The 21,186-nt window shown below is 40.1% G+C and overlaps 1 protein-coding gene across 1 annotated transcript in view; it reads left to right on the top strand.

The window, feature by feature from the left end:
- Window positions 1-21,186, top strand: part of SEMA6A (semaphorin 6A) — a gene marked incomplete at both ends in the record, with an annotated part of 60,146 nt that overhangs the window by 14,688 nt on the left and 24,272 nt on the right. The window contains 11 exons of the mRNA XM_079548592.1: window positions 1,096-1,215; window positions 2,205-2,293; window positions 3,173-3,390; window positions 6,521-6,652; window positions 9,303-9,458; window positions 10,925-11,101; window positions 11,791-11,931; window positions 12,025-12,105; window positions 13,968-14,026; window positions 15,530-15,550; window positions 15,696-15,746. Of these exons, the coding sequence (XP_079404718.1) occupies window positions 1,096-1,215; window positions 2,205-2,293; window positions 3,173-3,390; window positions 6,521-6,652; window positions 9,303-9,458; window positions 10,925-11,101; window positions 11,791-11,931; window positions 12,025-12,105; window positions 13,968-14,026; window positions 15,530-15,550; window positions 15,696-15,746 (1,245 nt within the window). The remainder of the gene's footprint in view (window positions 1-1,095; window positions 1,216-2,204; window positions 2,294-3,172; window positions 3,391-6,520; window positions 6,653-9,302; window positions 9,459-10,924; window positions 11,102-11,790; window positions 11,932-12,024; window positions 12,106-13,967; window positions 14,027-15,529; window positions 15,551-15,695; window positions 15,747-21,186) is intronic.

The following is a 21,186-nucleotide window of genomic DNA, read 5'->3' as shown; positions in this document are numbered from 1 at the left end:
CCTTTATTTCCTTTTTTTTCCAAGTCCTGCTAAAAAAAAAAAAAAAAAAAAAAAAATGGGCTGTTATTAAATGATGATTGGAATTGCAGGGTGAGAACAAGCAGAAAAGTCCTGCTAGCAAAAACCAGTCATGATTTTTAAATCCCAAGCTGAAATTAAACATTGACTGTAGGTGCAGTGAGAAGAGCTTCTTATCACAAAGGACTCTCTGCACATGCAGTAAGCACCATCAAGGCCCCAGGAAACTTTAGATGTGTGCTGTTCTGATATTCTGTAGACACAACAGAGATTCAAGCTGCTGGCCTCATGCCCTGGCACTTGTTCTCCTACCAGCCGCCATGGTTCCAAGGCCTGCCTTGTAAGGGGAAACAGTACCAGGTTATCATGACCTGTGAACAGTTCTGACCATCAGTATCAATTTAAACTGCAGATAAAGCTCATGCATTTACCTTCAGATAGTTTTGCATCTTATGATTGTCCTTGGGGTTCCAGTCTGTAGTCCCCTTCTTACCATTAGTCCTCCAGTATTGTTTAAGAGAGAGAAATTGATAAATCGTGTTGAAATGACCTAAGACACCATTTTAGAAGAGAAACATGGACAGGCAGTCCTACTTCATCACATCTCTGCTTTGCCTTAGCTCCCTGCACACTACTGAATTTTTAACTAGTGATCTTTGGCCCAGAAGTACTCACAGAGTGAAAAACTCAAATAAGTGCGAGTTAGCTGGCAATCCCCAAGACCTGTCTGCTTTTCTCTCCTGGTTAAAACTAATTTCTGTTGAGGTTTCTCCATATTTATTTTGCTCACATGCACAGACAGAATTTATGAGCACTGAGCTAGAGACATTTGCGGATAAATTGGAGAGGGCAGATTACTATGTTTTAGCTAAGCTGGTGAAGAGCTGCTTCATGAGGTTTCTTCTCCCACAACACACCTCTGTTTAAAAATTTATGTTCAATCCCATTTACCTATTTGGATTCTTTCACGTCAGTTTTCTTAAAGAAGATTCTCGTTTGATTACTGAGCAAAAGTAATTATTCCTGTCAAGTATTCCTGTCACTCCCCACCCTGTTTCTTCTTTTCTTCCTCCCCAGAGGGAAAGCTGTATTCTGCCACAGTGACTGACTTCCTAGCAATAGATGCAGTCATATACCGGAGCCTTGGAGAAAGCCCAACTCTGCGGACAGTGAAACATGACTCAAAGTGGTTGAAAGGTAGATAAACAAACAAAACAAGGAAAAGCCGCATCTCTGATGACAGTCCTGGATTCCTGAAAGAGGAGCTAAATAGCATCTCTTACACTGATCTATTTATCTGTTTTTCCTCTTCTCCCCACCCCAAGCTATCGGACTTGACATAAAATGAGAGCGTAGTTGACCTGAATATAGTCCAAAGAGCTTTCCAGGCTGAAGTCATCAATTTACAGCTGTTGGATGCAAAGGCTGGAATTTTCAGGGCTCAGTGTGCTTGATGTACTCAGACTGTGTCTGCAGCACTCCCTTCCCTGGCAGCATATTAGGTACCAGTCTGGGCTTCGTGAAGGATGGAGAACTTGTCCTGCAACATTAAGATTCGTCAGTGAAAAATAAAATTATAGGAATATTGCACAAAGCCTTCCTTTTATATTCCCTAGGTACTGTGCAGCTGCCATTGAATTAGGCAATGTGTGCTCTAAATGCCCTCATTGTTAAGAATGGTGCTGTTTAGCTTCACGTAGGCGTTATGAATAGTTAACATTTAGAGTGATCTTAACAGTGAGTAAAGCCATAGTTTGAAGGCTTTTTCTGCATGCAGAAATGTTTTGCCAGGTGTTGACATTAGCAGTCCCACTTTGCTTGTTGCTGCAGACATGTATGAGCAGAAACACTAACATGGCTTGTTCCCTTCACGTACAGCCTGCAGGCCATAAAGAGCTGTGTTTGAAGCCCCAGGCATGCACTACACACTGCCTCTTCTCCTTTCTTTGCCCACCATGCTGTGCAGATGTGCAGTGGCAAACACTTGACAGCCTTGCAGAAGTTTTCTGCAGGCTGGCCCCCAATGGTGCTGCGTCCCAAGCAGGAGCTCCTCTCAGTTCTGCAAACTAGACAGGCTTGCCTCACGTGGGGTTTAAATTTTCAGCACTTAATGTGAATGCTTCTTTCTGCACACATAGTGCTTGCATGCTATATGCTGCACATGGAATGTCTTGTCTTTTTCCTAGAACCATACTTTGTCCAGGCAGTGGACTACGGCAATTATATTTACTTCTTCTTCCGGGAAATAGCAGTGGAGTACAACAGCATGGGAAAGGTAAGGGTGAAAACATTGCCTCAGATGACTTAGTGACATTCAGGAGGAGAAAAACATATGCTATTCTTGGACTGGTGCTATTAGGAATGACCTTGAAATGAAAACCATAAATCATGATGACAGGGTCATCATTTTGAGAAGTTTCCTATTGCTCAAGCCAAAAGGTGGGCAGGAGTGAAACATCGCACTGTCTTGAAAGGAAACAGGGTGGTTTCTGACAGTGGTGACTTAGGCTGGAATCTCTTTTCCCAGTCATAAAAAGCACAAGGCAAATGTGCTACCTTCAGTGTGCTTTAAAATGGCTTCTAAAGCAAGGCAGTATTTGTCTTTAAGAAATCTGAATTTGAGTAATCGAGGGGAGAAATTTTGTGGTCTGCCATTCTTCAAAAAATAATTAAACATTTACTGCATTTTTGTGAATTTCACAATAGGTTTCTGACTAAGCAGTCAGAGAAACTGACCAAGGTCAGAAAGGTGAAGGGGAGGAATAAAAGCCCAGCAAGATTTGCATAGCTTTTAAGTGCTGAAAATACCAGAGTCGGAGCAGGCAGTGTGGGTTGCAGAGACTGTGAATATAAAATGTGCTATTGTTTGGGGAAATAGAAAGCTAAGCAGTCTGTATGGAAATGAGTTTTATTTGGGTTGAGAACAGATCTCTTGAAGGATTTATGGCTGTGTATTAAATGCCACAGCCTTATCATCTATAACATGCTGTTCCAAAGCTGAATTTTCTCAGTTTCTTATTGCCACAGATTATGGAAACATGGGATTAAATTAAGCACCTTGCTGTGTTGTTTCAAATGTTTCAAATGCAGAATTCCTACAGTCTTTGAGTTAAACATTTCATTTTCTCTAATATTCTTGCTATACTGCTTCCAGGTAGTTTTCCCGAGGGTGGCTCAGGTTTGCAAAAATGATATGGGAGGATCTCAGAGAGTGCTGGAAAAACAGTGGACTTCCTTCCTCAAGGCTCGTTTGAACTGCTCAGTTCCGGGTGATTCACACTTCTACTTCAACATACTGCAGGCAGTTACAGATGTTATCCATTTCAATGGCCGGGATGTTGTTTTAGCAACCTTCTCCACTCCATATAACAGGTAATAGGAGCAATAATCTTTTGTTTCCTTTACGTTTTGCTTTTCATTGCAGTTTCTTCTTACTCTATAAAGATCCAAGAAGCAATTGCTCATACAATGTAATTATTATGTACCGTGCACTTACCAATAGTTTGTGTTTCATTTTAAGATACCCTGGCATTGCTTACTACATTTTATATCTGATAATTTAGAACAGCTTTCAAACATTTACTGTCTGGACGTGTTCCTTGGACATTTTCTTTACGTGAGAATAATTCAGACCAGCTGCCAAGAAGTTTTGCAGAGCGTAAGTCTCAGAATGTTAATACAAAGAGAAAATACAGTTTTCCTTTCTTGCGAAGAGAGGACTGGGTCTGTCTCATTTGCATCCTATTTCTCTGTGTTTCGTGGATCTCTATTGGCTCTTGTATTCTCCCCTGGGAAAGCCACGGACCTCAGCCTTGTTGCAGGCTGCAGAGGAAGTTCTCCAGATCAGAACAGGAGAAGCAGAGGCAGGATAGAGCTTCAAAGTGTGTCAATTCCTTCTCTGACAATTTATTTTCATAGAGGGATGTCTTGAACTCCTCACGCTTAGCCAGCCAGTCTTACTAGTTTTTACCTCCCTGGAGCTGCACCCATGATGTTTTTTTTGAGAGCAAGAGGGAAGGAGGAGCTCTGCTAAACAAAAAGACTATTCCTTTTGCTCACCACATCAGCATGTCTTCATGCTGCAGAATTGACACTCAGGAGTCCCAGTCTTGCTTAAGCAGAGCCGTAACACAGCAAAGAGGTACCAGGGAGGGGAGTAATTCCTCAAGCACCTGTGTTTCATTGTACATGTGGTTTCCAAATGCTTCAGTTCACATGTTAAGAATTTATTACTGTTATACATTATATGTGTTTCTCCAGAAGTTATTATAGTAGTAACTATCTTAATTATCAAGGTCTCATGGAGAAGTTAGAAAAGCATTCATAGTCTAATTAAGAGATATATTGCTGATTCACAGGGTAATGCTTGAGCTGAAAGGGGAATTTTATTGCTGAAATTCATCTAGTTTTACTGCACACTTGCCACCTTTTGTCAAAGCCTGGCCATAGTAAGATCATGCACAAAGCTGAATTCAAATGAGAGTAAGCCTAGCCCTCTATTTTTTAATCACTTCTCTTGACATGAAAATAATGGGAACTTCAAGAGAAAAATTAAGTCACAGGGAATAAAATTTTAAATTAAGATGATCTCTTCTTGTGCAAAATTTCCTAATAAAAACAAGCAAATGGAGAATCATCAGCAGCAAATATACTGTATCCTGAGATTACCTATAAATTGAGATGTCTTTCTACTCTGCTAGTATTTCCTGTGGTGTGTCATGAACAATCATTTACTTTAAATCCTGTGTTTTAGAATCTAAGCACATGGTTCTAAAATCAAGATCCTATTTATGGGCACCATTTTTTGCCAGGCATTGGAAATGACAGAAAGGCACGTAGCCTTGGGGGCATCTCAAAAACAGACCTACCTCTGACATGGACACTTCTCTCTCATTCATTCCTCGTTGTCTGAGGAAAAGCTTCAGCACATGCCTTTCATCTCTAGAACAAGAACATCCTCCTAAAGTGATCTGGAAAAGATCCCACAATTCAATCTGATATCAGCCAGGGTGGGAGCTGGTGATGGCTTGTAGTTAGTGCATAAGAAATTGCTTGGCTGTGACCCACAGTCCTCCATCCACATTGTTTAATGGTGCCGTGGAACTTGCTAATTGCTATCCCCCATAGAAAAGGATTTTGCAGCCTTCTCAGTAGTGATCCCTCCATCACTTTGAAACGTGTTGAGGACAGTTCTCTGCACATCTAAGTACTAAGCCTGGAGGGTTGTTTTTGAGTTAGTGCTAAATTCACAGTATGCAAGACCTATCAGAAGTGGGTGTTGCTGTGCCTTAGGATGTGGTCCTGTTTGCAGCCAAGTACACCCCCAACTAACCCTTACATCAAAATACAAGTGGCTGCCTCTCCTTATAACTATCGCTGTTTAGTATCACGTTAGTGAAAAGGTTTGAAGTAAGTTTCCTTCCATATAAGCACCCAGCCTGTGGAGATCGAAGTTGTACTATTATTGTCTCCCTACCTGTTGTTTCGTTCAGTAATAAGCATTTCAGAATCTCTCAATATTCAAACAATCATTTCCTTATCAATTTTTGCGCCCTTATAAGTTTAACTTTATTCTCTGAAACAGTATTACAGTTCCTACGTTTTCTCTTTGGTAGGTAATAGCCTACTAGCTAAAAGCAGGATTGAAAGACTTCAGCCAGTTAGGTTCATGCTATTTATCTGATAAAATCAAGCAGAGAAATCAGACATGAATATAGTAGTTAATGTGTAAAAAATGAAAGGTGGATAAATGAATAATTCATGCTTCCAAGTGAGTGACCATGGGAAAATCCTAAGCTTTTCAGAAAGTAAGTAGGTAAGGTTGTAATTATGTTTAGACAAAGCTACCATGCACTTGCTTGCAAATTTACAACTTTATCATCTAAAAATACAATTGTGTTTGCTTCTACAAGCTCTTTACACCTCACTGAGTGATTGAGTTAAGCAAATTGCTGAGCACAGTTAACTTCTTTCCACTGGGAAAACCTGATGGAGATGAGGCTATAAGAGGGTGGAGTAATAATGTGGAAATGCAAATTACACAGTGCAGTGCACTTCCAGTTTGATCAGCTCCAACTTCTGATCTGTCTACAAGGTACTTTTGAGGCATGACAGGGACTGTGAGAATTCATACTGAGAAAATGTTGTGACTTACAAGAACTTAAATTTCCAAATAATGGGCTTTCAATGAGAGTAGCTGCTACTCCTCATGCATTACCATTCATACACAGAGTTTTCCAGATTCTGTTCCCTTTTCAAGATTGCTGCAATTAATTCTCTCTATAGAGGCTTTGAAACAAATTGTGCTGGCAGGAGCTGTCTGCTGATTGGTACATTTCAGTCTTTTCCATGGAGCTGGCTTTTCCTGTCAATACTCAGAGGTTACAGAGTTCAGAATTGAGTAGCCTGTGACAGGAAGACTTCTATACAGCATGTTTTTCTCTCAGGATTTTATGCATAACTGCAGAGTGAGTAACAATTTCTGGAAAATATCACTTTGCAGCATCCCTGGCTCTGCAGTCTGTGCCTATGACATGCTTGACATTGCCAGTGTATTCACTGGGAGATTCAAGGAACAAAAGTCTCCAGACTCCACATGGACACCGGTTCCTGATGAAAGAGTGCCCAAACCCAGGTATGCCTTATGTGTAGTAATATTCTGCTGCTGCGTGCAGAGTCTTTGACAATCTGAATAGCCTTTTAAAGTACAGATATGGATGAAGATACATATAGTGGAAGTGAAATATCAGTTAAATTGCATTTGTGCAGAAGTGAGAATTTTCCCACTAAAGCCAGGTTTGTGTAATGTAAAGCAAGCCAGATTTGGATGCACTTGGTCAGAATAAAAGCCAGTTGAATAGTGGTACAAGTTACCTGTTGCATACTGGTTCAGTAAAGAGTGTATCTCATAGAAAAGCTGCACTAATTCTGGTCTAACATACAATTTACTTGACACAGAAAATGTATCTGGTTTGGGAGGACAGGAGTAGGAGGAGCAGCATTCCATTAGAATGGAGACTTGTTTTATCTCATTCCTTCTGAGCTGTTTTTCCAATTTCACTTCTCTCCTGTTTGCATGTAGATCTATTTTTATACTCTCTTCGTATTTCCTACGTGCATCCATTTTGTTAGTTATTATTGACAGCCCTTCGTTAACCTATTTTCACCAGTGGCATTTTGCTCTGAGAATATGATGTAAATAAATAGATGAAATTAACTTAGAGTAGTGCTACCACTTTACTATATGTTTTATATCATCTATGATGTCTTTCATGAATTTAAAAAAAATCTAAAGCTTTGTGGTGGCAACTAGGCTTCTACATAAGTCCAGATTTGGCCCATCATGTTCGAGATTTGTCAAGTATACTGTCCCTGTGCTGTGCTTATTCTGGGGCTGTCAGTCAGGAGAAGAACCTGGAAGTGCCTGAAAAAGTCTCATCAGTTCTGTGTCTGTTTTCAGTCTGAACCCTAGAAAGGCACCTGCCTGCATTGGTTTTCTTCTCCTTTTTGCTGTGCTTCAATAACTCACTGACTTGATGGTTTTCTTTGTCAGAGCAGATGGCTTGAGAATTCTAAGGTCATTTACCTGAACATGGTAGTCCTGCATAAAATATTGGCAAGGAAGAAGGACAAGGACAAAGAATAATGTTCCTTCTTGTCAGTGGAAAGGGAAAAGAGAAAGTTTGTGAAACAGTCCAATGGCATGCTAACAGCTGAAGATGGGATAGTGCTGCTTCTTTTAAGTCAGTAGGAGATAATGTGAACTGAATGAGTGAAATGTTTAATACAGTGCTTGGCCATCAGTCTGCTAAATAAAATAATCATTACTTGTAATTCATGTTGAAATTCAGAAGAGAGGCAAAAGATGACTCTGAAATAGGGTCATTTCTGTTTGGATATCTTCAGATGATGCAGAAACATTAATGCTCTTGTTGATCCTAACATTTCTCAGAGACATGCTGGAAAATTTCAGGGGCCTTGCTTCCCTTTTTTGCTGAGATGAAGAGGAGGGTTTACTCAATTTTATGTTTACTCAACTGAGCCACTCTTGAGATTAAAATAGGGTTAATCCAATCATGTGATTAGGATTTAGGAAGAAATAAGCCTCTAGATTAGATATGGAGAAAGTCTAGGCACTGTGGTGCCAGAAAGCATATGCTGCTCCCTAGAGAATTTCACCTATTGAATCAGTGCCTTTGCAAGGACCTAGTGATGACCTTGATTTATCCCCTATTGTAAATTCTATATGTAGTTACAAAATAATCAGAATATTTTGGACCTGGCAAGCACACAGAACAGTGCAGGACTAAAGGCACTGACGAAGTTAGTCCCTTCCTACCCACATAACGTTTAGTTACCTAAGGTTTGAACATTCATCTAAATCTGAGTGGCATATATGTTCAAGATAGCATTACTCCATTGATGTCAATGGCTCTACCCACTTTAGATCAGATGAAGATTGAACTCTGCAGAGTGTTTACACATGGATGACCCATCTTTGGTCTTTTCGTCTCACAGCGGTTCAAAGGCTGAGGTCCAGGAAATTAGATCAAATGAAATTGGAGAAAATAATCCACAAAATCTTAATAATGGGCAAAAGAATTATGAGGCTTACCTGTTGAGGCAGGAAGGTTAAGTTGGCTCGAAGAGGAGGGCAGGTTTTAGGAATGCAGCAACTAGATTTGCATTTAAATTGTCCAAAATGACTCAACAGTGTCTCAGTGGAAGTCCTTCATGTGCTCTAACACTTAAGTTCTCTTGTCCAGACCTACTTAAAGGATAAAACTGATGCTCACATGGGTGTTTGCTGGGTTTTGTTCTTCAAGACCTCTTTCTACCAGACAATATTGAAGGCAGCATCCTTCCACCCATTTTATAAAAGCAATTTCTCTCTGTATGCTGAAGACTAATTTTATTTTATGGAAGAACAGTCAGGTAGGCAAGATGCAGATCAGAGAACATCTATGCCAGTAAACAGCATCAAGTCAAATACAAACAAACAGTAGCTAGGCTCCATGTGAATGAATAGACTAAAATCCATGTGTTTCAAACTCCTGCTAAAAAAGTGTGTTTGTGCATCTTGGAAGTACCTTTGAGTGGCAGTTAGAGCAGGGTCTGGGGTTTCCCTGAGGGTCAGAACAAGCCCAACATACTTCTCAATCCTTCATTTAAACGCTTGCAATGCACTCCAGATTTCACTGAGGGTGTCATGACAGTTGTTACAGAAAGGAGATTTACACATGTATCAAGCAAGTGTTCTCACTTTACATTCTTGTTTTATTTAGACCAGGTTGTTGTGCTGGTTCTACATCATTAGAAAAATACTCATCCTCTAGTGAGTTCCCAGATGATACTCTGAACTTCATCAAAACACACCCACTGATGGATGAGGCTGTACCTTCCATTATCAATCGACCCTGGTTCCTGAGAACGATGGTCAGGTAAGTACCACCAAATGGACTCTTCTTCCAGTTGTGGCTGTCAGGTTGTGCTAATGGTCTTGTTTACAATACTCTCAAATGCTGCAGACACCCATGGTATGCTGGGCATGACTCCAGATAGGAAAGATGGTAGCGCTGAGCAGATGCTGTAGAACTCCCTGAGCAGTTTCCAAGATAGGAAAAACACTTAATCCTTTCCAAGTACTCTGTGGTAAAACTGGATTGTGGAGGAAATGCAGCGCAGGGAAGGTTGACCTGCCTCTTGGCTTATGGGTCAGTGTTTGAGACAGCTCTGTAGAAAACTTCAGGCAAGGATCAACAGATAGCCCAGGGATACGTATACAGGATACAAGCACGCCTGCCAGGATATGTTCACAGGATATGAAGATGTCTGTTCTGTTATATACTGGTATGTATTACTGTTTAGAGAAGTGTACAGTGAAAACTAACCACAAAATCTGTATCCTTTCTATTACAACAGAAAAATAATGAAGAGGAGATTTGAACCAAGACTCATAAATCAGCAAGCCTCAAATACTCCATACTCTCCCTCTGTAAATATGTTCCCATGTCATGCTGTGATCACTAAACTACTTACCTACCATTCAGTTGTAAATGGAGTAATTCGAAAAAATTTGCCCTATTTTCCTCTCTTCCTCTGTACAAGGGTGGAATTTTGTATCAAGACTTCAATACAGAAATGGGGTTCACAAAGCCCTGATGCAATATTACCCAGCTGCATTGCCATGCAATATTGCCATGCTGCATTTTAGTTATGTGTGTCTGGCCAAAGGTGAGGGCAACATGCTCTGCACAGTGCTTTTTTTTGACTTCCAGTACCAGGTAACCAATGGTATCAAATCACCAGCACTCACTCTCAATAAATTCTGTGATCCCATAGTTAGATACCATTTTGGCAGTACAATCAGTTAGTGGTTGCTACGTGATTATTTTTAGTCAAAGAAAATGAAATTTAGCTTCTCAGCATTGCACTAACACAACTTTTCCTGACAAAAAAATTGAATGGAGATCCATTATACTTATTCCTCTTCTTAATGTGGTGGAGCTTGAAATTAAAAAATTTAAAACAAAAATCGCAATGCTGATTTTCTTTCCCTGCCTGTAGAAGACATCAAGCTGGTACTTTGCTTTTGTTTGGCAGGGTAATTCCTAAATTGCCTCAGCCTCTCAACAGTTCTCCAGCCTTCTGCTTGAGGTTTGCTGCTGCAGATATGTTTGCTAACTGACATCTGGACATGCACACAAGCACATGGAAATTCCCTACCATTTGGGCAGCCAAACTGGTGCAGTCTGTGTTGACTTACAGGGTTATTCAGCTAGAAAAAGTGCTTAAATATGTTATATGATCTCCCAAAGGCTGTCTCACAGATATTTTAAGTGGAAAAAGTGATAAAATAAGCAGCAGTCTAATCCCTATGATGCAAGATGCTGTATTGTTATTCCAGATACCGCCTGACCAAAATTGCTGTCGACTCTGCTGCGGGGCCATATAAGAACTACACTGTGGTTTTCTTGGGATCAGAGAAGGGAATCATCCTGAAGTTCTTGGCACGGACAGGAAACAGCGGTTTCCTAAATGACAGCCTTTTCCTGGAGGAGATGAACATCTACAATCCTGAAAAGTGTGTATCTGATTCTTTTTACTCGTGTATGGGTAACTTTTGACACTTCTGATTTCCCGGACAGTAAGTTGTCCCACGAAAAGGGAAGTAGGTAGAGAAGCCAAGTTTTTTTTGAGTAGTTTTAAATTGTTTGGAGGGATGTCTGGTTATCAGCCTCTACATTGAAATAAAATATTTTTCACCCAGTATGTACAGACAATAGCCTATCCTATGCAGCAGCTGACAGATCATTGAAAGAAATTCTGCAGAGGAAGATTATTTTTCTAATCCTATAAAAAGCACGATTCCTCTCCAAATAACTCATCAACCAGCAAGATAATCTCCAAGGGAAATTTCTGGCATTTTAACCTTCCTTAAATATGCCTGAAGGGACACTGAAGTGGGCCATAAGCATGCAGAAATTTCAATTACTTTGAGTGCTGGAGAAGAATAAACTGAAAAACTGAAGGGCTCTTAGAAAGCATGTCTGGTTTGCAGTCTCTCTCCACCCCTCCTTCCCTTGAACCATGCCCTTTAATACTTAGTTGTATGTCTTTTTATTAGTGTTTTTAGTGGCTGTTTATTCTTTCACCTTGTCTTGTTCAGGTTCTGTTTCTGGTCATTGTTTCCTTTGATTGAGGAACCGTCAGTTTTTCATCTGGTTTCCCAGCAGAACTCTTTTGTGACTGTTTCTCACTGTGTCAAATCAGGTGCAGTTACGATGGCATGGAAGACAAGCGTATTGTGGCCATGCAGCTTGACAAACCCAGCAGTGCCCTTTACGTTGCCTTCTCCACCTGTGTCATCAAGGTTCCCCTGGGGCGATGTGAGCGTCATGGCAAATGCAAAAAGTACGTACTTTGGCCAGCACTTAATCTCTTGTCAGAAGCCTGCGTGCCAGGCATGAGAGCAATCCAAAATGCTTCCTCTGCTTTTTTCTCAAGGGCCTGCATAGCATCCAGAGACCCCTACTGCGGCTGGGTGAAGGAGAGTGGGGCGTGCACACAGCTGGTCCTTGGTGCTAAGTGAGTAATGACTCCTGCTGGAAAAGTACGAGGCAGTGGCAGTGGCGCCAGGGGGACTTGGACTGAGCTTTTTGAAATGTGGGGCTCTCGGGGAAGAAAAATGTGTGAAGTGTTAGCTCCTGCCCGGTTTGCATTCTCTGAAATTTCTCACGATTATTTTTTTTTTTTTGGTGTAAACTCTCAGCTGACTGGTAACTGCTGAAAGAAGAGGAAGAAGAAAATGAAAGAGCTGTACTAAAGCCCACGTGTTGTTGAAAAGAGGGAACTGGATGGCTGTGTCTGGACCAGCCCACACTGGAGCCATCACAGCTGATTAAAGAGGCAATAGAATCCAAATCAGATTACTGTAGCAATTTGTCCACTGGAAACAAAACCAGTCCTTCTAATTTACTGTGCATTACTAAGAGGAATCACAGGACACAGAAAAACCTTGAAGTAGATTCAGAGAAGGGCTGGATTTCCCCTTGCTTAACAGTAGAATTTAATTATTTCATAATAATAGAAACTCTGTGAAGTTTTGTTTAAATACGATTACCTAAGTCTCCTTATAGAGAGCAGATCTGTTTCAAACATCATATTCCTGGGCTACATCTGACACTCTGAAAATACAGCTTAACTCCAGTGTAGCACAAACATTGCACAACCACAGTAGCCTCACAGCCAATCCAACTTAAGCCTACTTCTGTACTGGATGAGTTATCATTCCTTTGTTTATTCCATGGTCTTAATTAGCTGTTTAAATTCCAGTTGTTTTGTCCATTGTGGATATTGTAGCTTTATCTGTCTGAATATACTTTATCACAGAAGTGGGAACTGGTCCTTTTGTAGAATAACATTAAAGTGCACTTCAGTGCATGTAAGGGTTTCTCAGCATTCTTGAAGTACTTGAGACTTCTGCTCTTGGCCAGGACAAGTTTTAGGGGGCTTATACACCTTACCATCAAAAGTGGCTCTTCTGCTTTATGAGAAGTTTCATCTGACCATGAGAAGAAAACTTATTTGAGGGTGACATAGCACTAGAACAGGCTTCCCAGAGAGGTTATGGAGTCTCCTTCACTGGAAGTATTTAAAAACCCAGCAAGACAACAGGTGCCTTCCTGGAGTAGGTGACAGTTGAGCAGGAGTTTTAAGAACACAGTTCTGGGAATTATGTGTATGCAGGGATAATTATGCCTCAACAGCAAGATCCTAACTGATGTAGACAAAAGCTTGTATTGGATGTTTTCCAAGGTTCTTGCACTCCTCTTTTACCATATTTGGAACTTGGAAAAGCAGCTTCACAAAATGTCTGGCACAGGTTAAAAGCCTAAGTTGGGCATGCCAGCTAGGAAAGCCTATACATATTTATCAGTCGAGGCCCTTAGATCCATTGTAATTCACTGTGTGATCTCTGGACCTTATGACCTGCAACCTTTTCCGATGCAATACTTAAATAATTTTGAAAATGCAGATTATGTTGCCCCAGCACAGTACCTAACTCGTAGGTTAGCTTCCTTCTTATGTCAAAGTATTGGTGCTGTATGGACAAGTCAAGGTGGGATCATAATTGCTCCTGACAATGTCATTTTTTTTTATGGTTAACAATTTAAAAAGATATGAATGTTTGCCTTCCTTGACAAAAAGATACACAGTGGGTTTTCAAAGAAGAAGCCGAGGAATCACTTCCTGATGACAAACAATTTGAAGGCCTAAGTTTCCAGTTTGTTTGTGTGTTGTTTTTTTTTTTTACACTTTACGAAAGATTCAAAGAAATGTCCAGTTTCATGATGTGTTTTTATTTCAGCTGCAGATGCGACAATTTTTTTTCTGGTAGTCCTGTGACAGTTGTTACTCATGCTGTTATGTTTCTTTCTATTATTTAGGCTGGTGTTTGAGCAGGACGTAGAACATGGCAATACAGATGGCCTGGGGGACTGCCAAAGTAAGTAAAGCTTTTGCCTTCTTTTTACCATGTGTAACAGCATCTTTCTGAATGCCATAAAATCACCATTACCAGTTAGACATTGGATGTTCCTTTATAGCAGTGTAAGCCACAGCAGGGATTGCAACTGAAGTTAAAGATGCAGATGCAGATGAAGCTAAAGATGACAGAAATGAAACTGTTGTTTAGATGTATTTAAATAGCCCAGTTGGTGTGATTTATTCAAACTCTGGACTTTATATAATGAGAAGACTTCTGTTCTAGAGGATATTGATCACAGCAACGAAATAATGAATTGGTTGTTCATTGTCTCTATCAGTCATGGTGGCTGGGTTGTTTATGTAGATGTGAAGAAGGAGCTTGGTTTCTTGGTGTAGACTGTGACTTGAATTGCACTCCTATGCAGATCAGGGAGACAATGAAATATATCTTCAGCTTTTGTTCTGAATCAGTAAGTGGGAGTTGCCGTGCTTGTGAATATTAGTGAATTTTACACATAGGCTGGAAAACGTGGCAATGTTAAGAGTCAAGCACCACTGTTTCTGCCTAAGAAATTTTAATGATAAACCTTACATACTGACAGCAAGAGCTGGAAGCATAAACATTTATGTTTGGCACTGAAATGCTTACAAGTACTGAACAAAGAACCTGTCCTTGTTCAAGCCTCAGTTACTACTGTGATAATTGTGCTTGTGGTTTTACAAGGATTTCTGCCACTACATGCCTTTGTCTCAGCTACACCTCCCTCTGCCTGTCCCCTAAGACAGGGTCACTTACACTGTCTCTAAGTTTTTTGAAGGAGATATACACACAATCCCTCTTGTCCTCCCTGTGAAACAGTATAGCACCAAAACTAGGTCATTTCCCAGCTGGTACAACTTAGCCCTTTTCAACTATCAACTTATTTCTGCTCTTCTTGGGCAAATAGGTTAGACAGCAGTGGAGTCCATCAAACATCAGCTGCACATAAAAGGGGAAGAAGTGATTTAGAAAGGGCAAGTTGTGCTCATGGAGAAAGATCCCTGTGCAGCTAGCAAAGAGCAAATACCCTGCTTAAATAGCTCTTGAGCTCTAAATGGTACACCGAACCTTGACATTGCACAGGGGTGGATGTTCATCTGGCTGGTTTTACTACTTCATGAGGTCTTGGATCATGTGAGTTTCGTCCTCATCAACTCATGATACTGGCTGCATCATTTATGGTGCCTTACACTGGAACGGGACTTGACCTTGCAAAAAAAAGAAAGAAAAAAAAAAGCATGCCAGGGAGAAAGCTGGGCTTCCTGTTTGGTGTTACTTGTGTGGGTCCAGCCATGAATGAGTTTAAAGTCAGGTGTTGTTTTCAGGCATTTCTGAATACTCATTTTGCACAGGTTTTTGGTGTAATAATCACATACATACAGATATCAGCTGAAGCATGAAAGATTGCTAGCAGTAAAGTACTAAAAAGGAAAAAAGTGAGAGAGAAATAATGACTTTTTTTCTCTGTTATTTGTCTTTCAGATTCCTTCGTAGCCCTGAATGGTAAGAAAGTTCATAGTTTTTTTATTTAGCGACACAAATCCATTTTGGAGGAATTACTTTTTACTTAACTTTTAAGTATTTTCATATTTTTTGTCTTACTTAATGTTTTGTTTTGTTTTTTTTTCCCAATTTATTTTGTTCATAGACATTTCAACTGCTTCACCTGATCATGAAATGTCTTACAACACAGTGTATGGTCAGTTTATGGGTGTTTTTCAAAAAGTCTCCCTGGAACCTTGTGTTAACCAGTAGTTCCTCTAGTCAAAGAGCCATTAACCTTTTCTTATTTGTTTTGTCTTCCATCTGAGGGCCTAATTCACTAATCACAAGTGAAAATAAGTAATGCCTCTTCATTTGCATTCCCTCTTTTCTAGTCCTCTCTCAAAACTGCTTAAGATGGTTTATTTTACTGGCACTCCAGCAGGCATGATTAAGAGCTTGCTTCATCTGAATACACAGACAAAGAAAGACTTGGATACAGTGATGCATATTATCTGTTCCCTGGGAAAAACAAGATAGCTCACATCCCACTCATGAGGTATTCAGGCTGGTATCACGACTGCTCCAGCAGCTAGTCAACGATAGCTTTGGGAAAGGATCAGAACTGTCCCTGGGTGATAGAGAGACCTCTCTTAAGAAAAATTAATCATTACCCATGTCAGTTGAGATTGGGTTACACCCTGAGTTAAGAAAGTTTCGGTCACTTCTGCAGTGAATCATTTATGTTATCCGTTCTTGCAGTATCACAATACTCCATGGTGCCTGGTCTGTAAAAAATGGAATTTGCACAACAAATTAGGTGATCAAAGCTGAAAAGAAGCATTTCTGCCAGCCTAGGGAAGCAGTTTCCCTCCAGGCAGCTGTTAATCTGCAGTTGCAGTTCTTTGCACCACTTTGTTCTTTGTTTGAAAGTGGATTACATTGGCACTGGGAGTGCAAAGTGTCTTCTGGAGGAATTATTGAAGAGTAAATGATGAAATCAAATTCAAACCTAGATTCATCTTGCAATAGCTTCTCCTTATCGGCAACCTGAACAATGACAAGTGCTCACAAGGATGTGTGATGTTGTTTGCAATGAAGTCAATGGTGAATTTCCATGTGGGATGAGAACTTACTTGTGAAATTACTTCCAGGCTGTTCAAGACTAAATGTTCATTAGAGCTGGGGCAAAATAACTATATGTTTAGAACATAAATAGAGGTAGACTAGTTTGAAATTGCGATGATGCACATTAGATCGATCCCTTCACCTCATGCATGCAAAATATGTAGGTACAAACAGAACCAGTGATAACTCAGTGCAGCAGAATGTAAATAACTGGAGGTACACCAGTACTGTTCAGCATTTAAAATAAAGAAATAAATAAAATTTCCCATGTTGTTTTTAATCAGGAAATAGAAAATGTGCAAGTGAAACTTGTTTGCAAGTATGATAATGAAAACCAATTAGGGAAATATACAAAATCAAAGGCAAGCTGAGACTTCATAATGCGTGAAAGACCGATTGTTTCGTCTGCACATACAGCTTGCAGTTGAAATTGGTATATAACCAAGGCACAGAGCAGTAATTAAAGAACAAGTAGTAATAATAAAATCCATACTGCTGAATCTAAAGAAAAAGAAAATGGCCTTGAGCCCATTGTTAATATGCCAGAAGTGTCTTAGCATTTTTGCTACTATGCTTGAAGGCTGCACAGTTATAGCTGTAGGCAGCAAACCTGTATCCCAATCAGCTACCATATCAATACAAACTTCATCCAAAGTTGATATTTTGGTTTGACTGAGAAGGCAGGAAAAAAAATGGTTCGAATGAGTGACAAAGTGAAAAAAAGCTGCAGTCCTAGGTAACATAGGTTACAAAAGAAGTCCATTCTACTGTCCTTACATGAATGAATCCAGCTCATAAAATAGGATCCCACTGCCAAATGTGAGTTGAAAATGATGACCCAACATGAACGTTGATTCCCATTCGTGGCATCTTTCACAGATTTTTTCAGTGACTCTTCACAGGTAGATCCTGATCCACAGTCACTAAGCGAGACAGCTCTTCCCATTATGGGTCCAGTTGAAATACTGCTATTTCTGCAGTCAGTCTTTCTTTTCACCTATGAGGACAAAATACTAAAAGAGCTTGTCACTTCTGTTGATCTTCCACATGAGGAGTGTAAAGAAGTCCAGCACTAGACAGTGAACCAGTCTAGGTAGACATGCTCATATTTGCTAAATATTACATCTGCTCTGAGTGATATTTTTTTTTCTTGAGGAAACTAAAATTTTATAAATGGTGCCTTTTACTGTTAAACATGTAACTAAACGGTATTTCAGATTAAACCTCAGAACTGCGATATGTCAGGATGCCAATCAAGCGAATGCTTAGAGTGCTTCTGCTGGGTTAAATATATCCAAAGGCATCTGAAGCTCCAGGTGCAAAAAAAAGTCTTACAGCTTGATTACCTCTTTCAGCTGATTTACACCACCATGAATCATCACGCTTTGGTGGACTTACTGCCTATCTGTAGCAGTGTAACTGAAGGGAGAATCAAGCCCTTTATTGCTGTATTCCTGACATTAGCCTCTTCCTGAATTTGGCAGGTGGGATCCTTTTTCTAGGGCAGTCTCCCATGGTCGGTTGTAAACAAGTAAGAAACCGCAAAGCCCGGTCAGGTGGCTGTTCAATTATATCTCTTTTGACACTCAAGAAGAAGATAGCAGGCTGAAGATCTGCTGCAGAAGGTCAGAGAAGAATGGTGAAAGAGACGCATGTTTAAACAAAGAGATTAGCCTAGATTCTTCCATAAAATTGTAAGCAGCTTCAATTATCGTTGAAAACATTCAGTTCTTAGTGAATTGGGCCCTTATCTTACCCCCTAGCCATATCCCTTTCTCTCTTTGTAGTATTGATTTAGCCTTTTCTACTAATTGTCTAATTAGGTTGCTATAGTTGTTAATAGAATAGTGTGCGGACGTCTTAACCTCTGAGAACCTAATGACTTGTGCATATTAGAGCAACCATCAAATACGTATTGAATCCTGTCTTTGTTTTAAAGCTGAAAAAATCTCTTTCTGTTTTACAAGTGCACTTCCAATTGAGCTGTAGTTATAAAAGCACGGCCCTGTTGAATCATTACCCATGCCTGTAGATCTTAGGAGCTTTTATGCTGGTTCTATGGTTTTATGCTTGGTTACAGCACTCCAAATGAAGAGTTTTTGCAAACAGTGGAAGCAACCTAAAACAGATCTTTTTTGAAGTGTGTCTATTTTGAGTTTTGAATATTTCCTCTGAACAAAGCGGTTTGAAAAAGACCATCTCTGCAGTTTTCAGATGGATTGTTTTAAAACAAAGGCGGGATTGTGGTTTTTATATATAAGAAACTCTAGCTAATACTAACATAGAGGTACCAGCTACAGAGATGCTGGCTATAGAGGGAAAGACTCTTAAAACTGTAGCAAAACCAGTTTACACAGTCAGAGTGGTACAAATGGTGCGATGGGAAAAAGGAAAACAAGATCCTCTCAGTGTTGCAAACTATACCGTACACTGTAAAGGCTTAATAGTGACTGAATGTGAAAGGGCTAGGAGTACACTGCCGGCCACTCCAGTCTTTTCTCTGTTTATGAGAGAAACTTAACTACCTAATACATCTGTGGTGCCGCTCGGTTCAAAGGTGAAATTCACCCAGTGGGACTGACTGCTTACGAGACTCAGTGATACTGCTTACGGTATCCAGCATGGTAGCGCTGCCCAGTAGTAAACGCTTCCAGAATGCAGATCTTGCTCTGGTAAGGAAAGTTGTTAAGCTTAATCTGCTCCTTCCCTGCTTCTACCGAATGGAAGAAAGTTTATCTTGATTTCACGTGGAGGATTGTTTCTCAGTGTGTACTATACTTGCACATTAGTAACAGAGCAAAGAGACTGATTTCTCCGCTTGTGTGAAACCCTTCACTACCTAACTACCATCTGGCACACATTAGTATCTTCACAAAGCTTTAGCTTTCCATTACTGAGAAATTCTCCATGTATTTGCAGCATATGGTTGAGGATATTTTTTTTTTTTTTTTTTTGGAAAATGTGTCCCTTGGGCATGTATTTCCTCTAGATTGCTGTATTAAGAAATGTTTTTCTTTAAACATATTTACAGCTTTTTCTTAAAATTGACCCTCAAACACATCTAAAATAGGCATAAAAATGCATATCAAAGACAGGTATAAAATATGATTGCTACTTGGCAAGATTTTCTTCTACCTCTATATCCAGCTCTGATTAATTGCTTTCTCATGTTGAGTGCAGTGTTATCTGTAGGCTGATCAAATACTGTACACATTATTGTGGTCATTTAATGGGGTATTAATTTGGAGATGCGACTTAGTCCTTAGGAAAAAGAAGACAAGGAAATCTCATAGCCGTTTTCTGGCCTGTTCTCTGTCCCATTGTTCTTCTTCTTTCTTGGGAATGAGCACAGGAACTGACAAGCGTGAAATGGTGTAGAAGTGAAAGCTTTCACGCTCCAGCATTTCCTTGCTTCAGAAGGGCACGTGTTTTCAGCCCATGGGGCCTCTACCTGTCTTCTTGGAAACAGGCAGCCCTGCAGACCTTCGGTGATGCAAGCATAAAGTTTGGATCACGGTCTGTCATCCATCTAGCTGGGTTATCAGTGTTTCCAGCTATGCTGTGGCTTATAGGAACCTTTAAAAGTGGATAATATTTGGGTTCTCTTTCCTATTTAAGCAAAATTAAACCTCAGTTTTCAACAAAATGCAGCCCCTGATTTGCTGTTAAAGAAAGACGGCTAGAGAGACCACACTTCCTACCACAAGAGATAGAAAGTAGAACAGTTCCCTGGTCAACATAAGCCTTCAGACTGAGGTCCAATGCCCAATTAATCATGTTTATGATTTGCTATGGTATCTGAAGGTAGACTCAATGGTGAGAATACTGAATCGGCCAACTTTCGCTGCAAAGCATAATAGTTACAGGAGTTTGTTCTGTCCATGTCCTGTTTGAAGTGTGTAGCAATTCAAAAGTGCTCCTCAAAATTATGCAGAGGAGCTACAGGTATTTTCTTGCCTTCCAAAATCATTAGTATTCACTGGTGTCCAAGATTTAGATTTCTGATGGCTAGAAGAGAATTGGGAACCTTAGATTCATTAGCTCTCTGTGCACATGGCTCTGAGAGCATGAGCTGAAGCACCGATGGAAAATCCACCTAAAGCAGACTTTTCAAGGTACAGCATCATGAAGCTTTATGTATGTCCAGTGATGATTTAAAAATGACAAGCACAATTTCCTCACTTCAAGCTCTGTAAACTCAGCTCCAAATCTGGGCTCCTTGTGTACTTCTGCCCCAACCTCAAATGCTTTTTCTGAGAAGTGTAATATTTGGTGAAGGAGAGGGGAAGAGTCCTTGCTAGAACAGTCAGTAGTCTGGCGACTGGCCTCCTCCCCATGGAGAGGACTGAAATCTAATTTAGGTTGCTAGGCTATTACAAAGGAGGCAGGAGAATGGAGGACTACTCTTTGTCTGTCCAGTGTAATCTAAAAAGATATTATCTGCCTTTTTGTCTGAATGATCTGATTCTACTCTTTCAGGAAAGCAGGTAAGGGAATATTGAGTTACTCCATATCAAGGACAGAAGCAG

The sequence above is a fragment of the Tetrao urogallus genome, assembly GCF_951394365.1.
Source record: "Tetrao urogallus genome assembly, chromosome: Z".
In the NCBI taxonomy this organism is placed as follows: Eukaryota; Metazoa; Chordata; class Aves; order Galliformes; family Phasianidae; genus Tetrao; species Tetrao urogallus.
The sequence above is the reverse complement of the archived record's forward strand: the minus strand, read 5'-3'. Positions and strand labels throughout refer to the sequence as shown.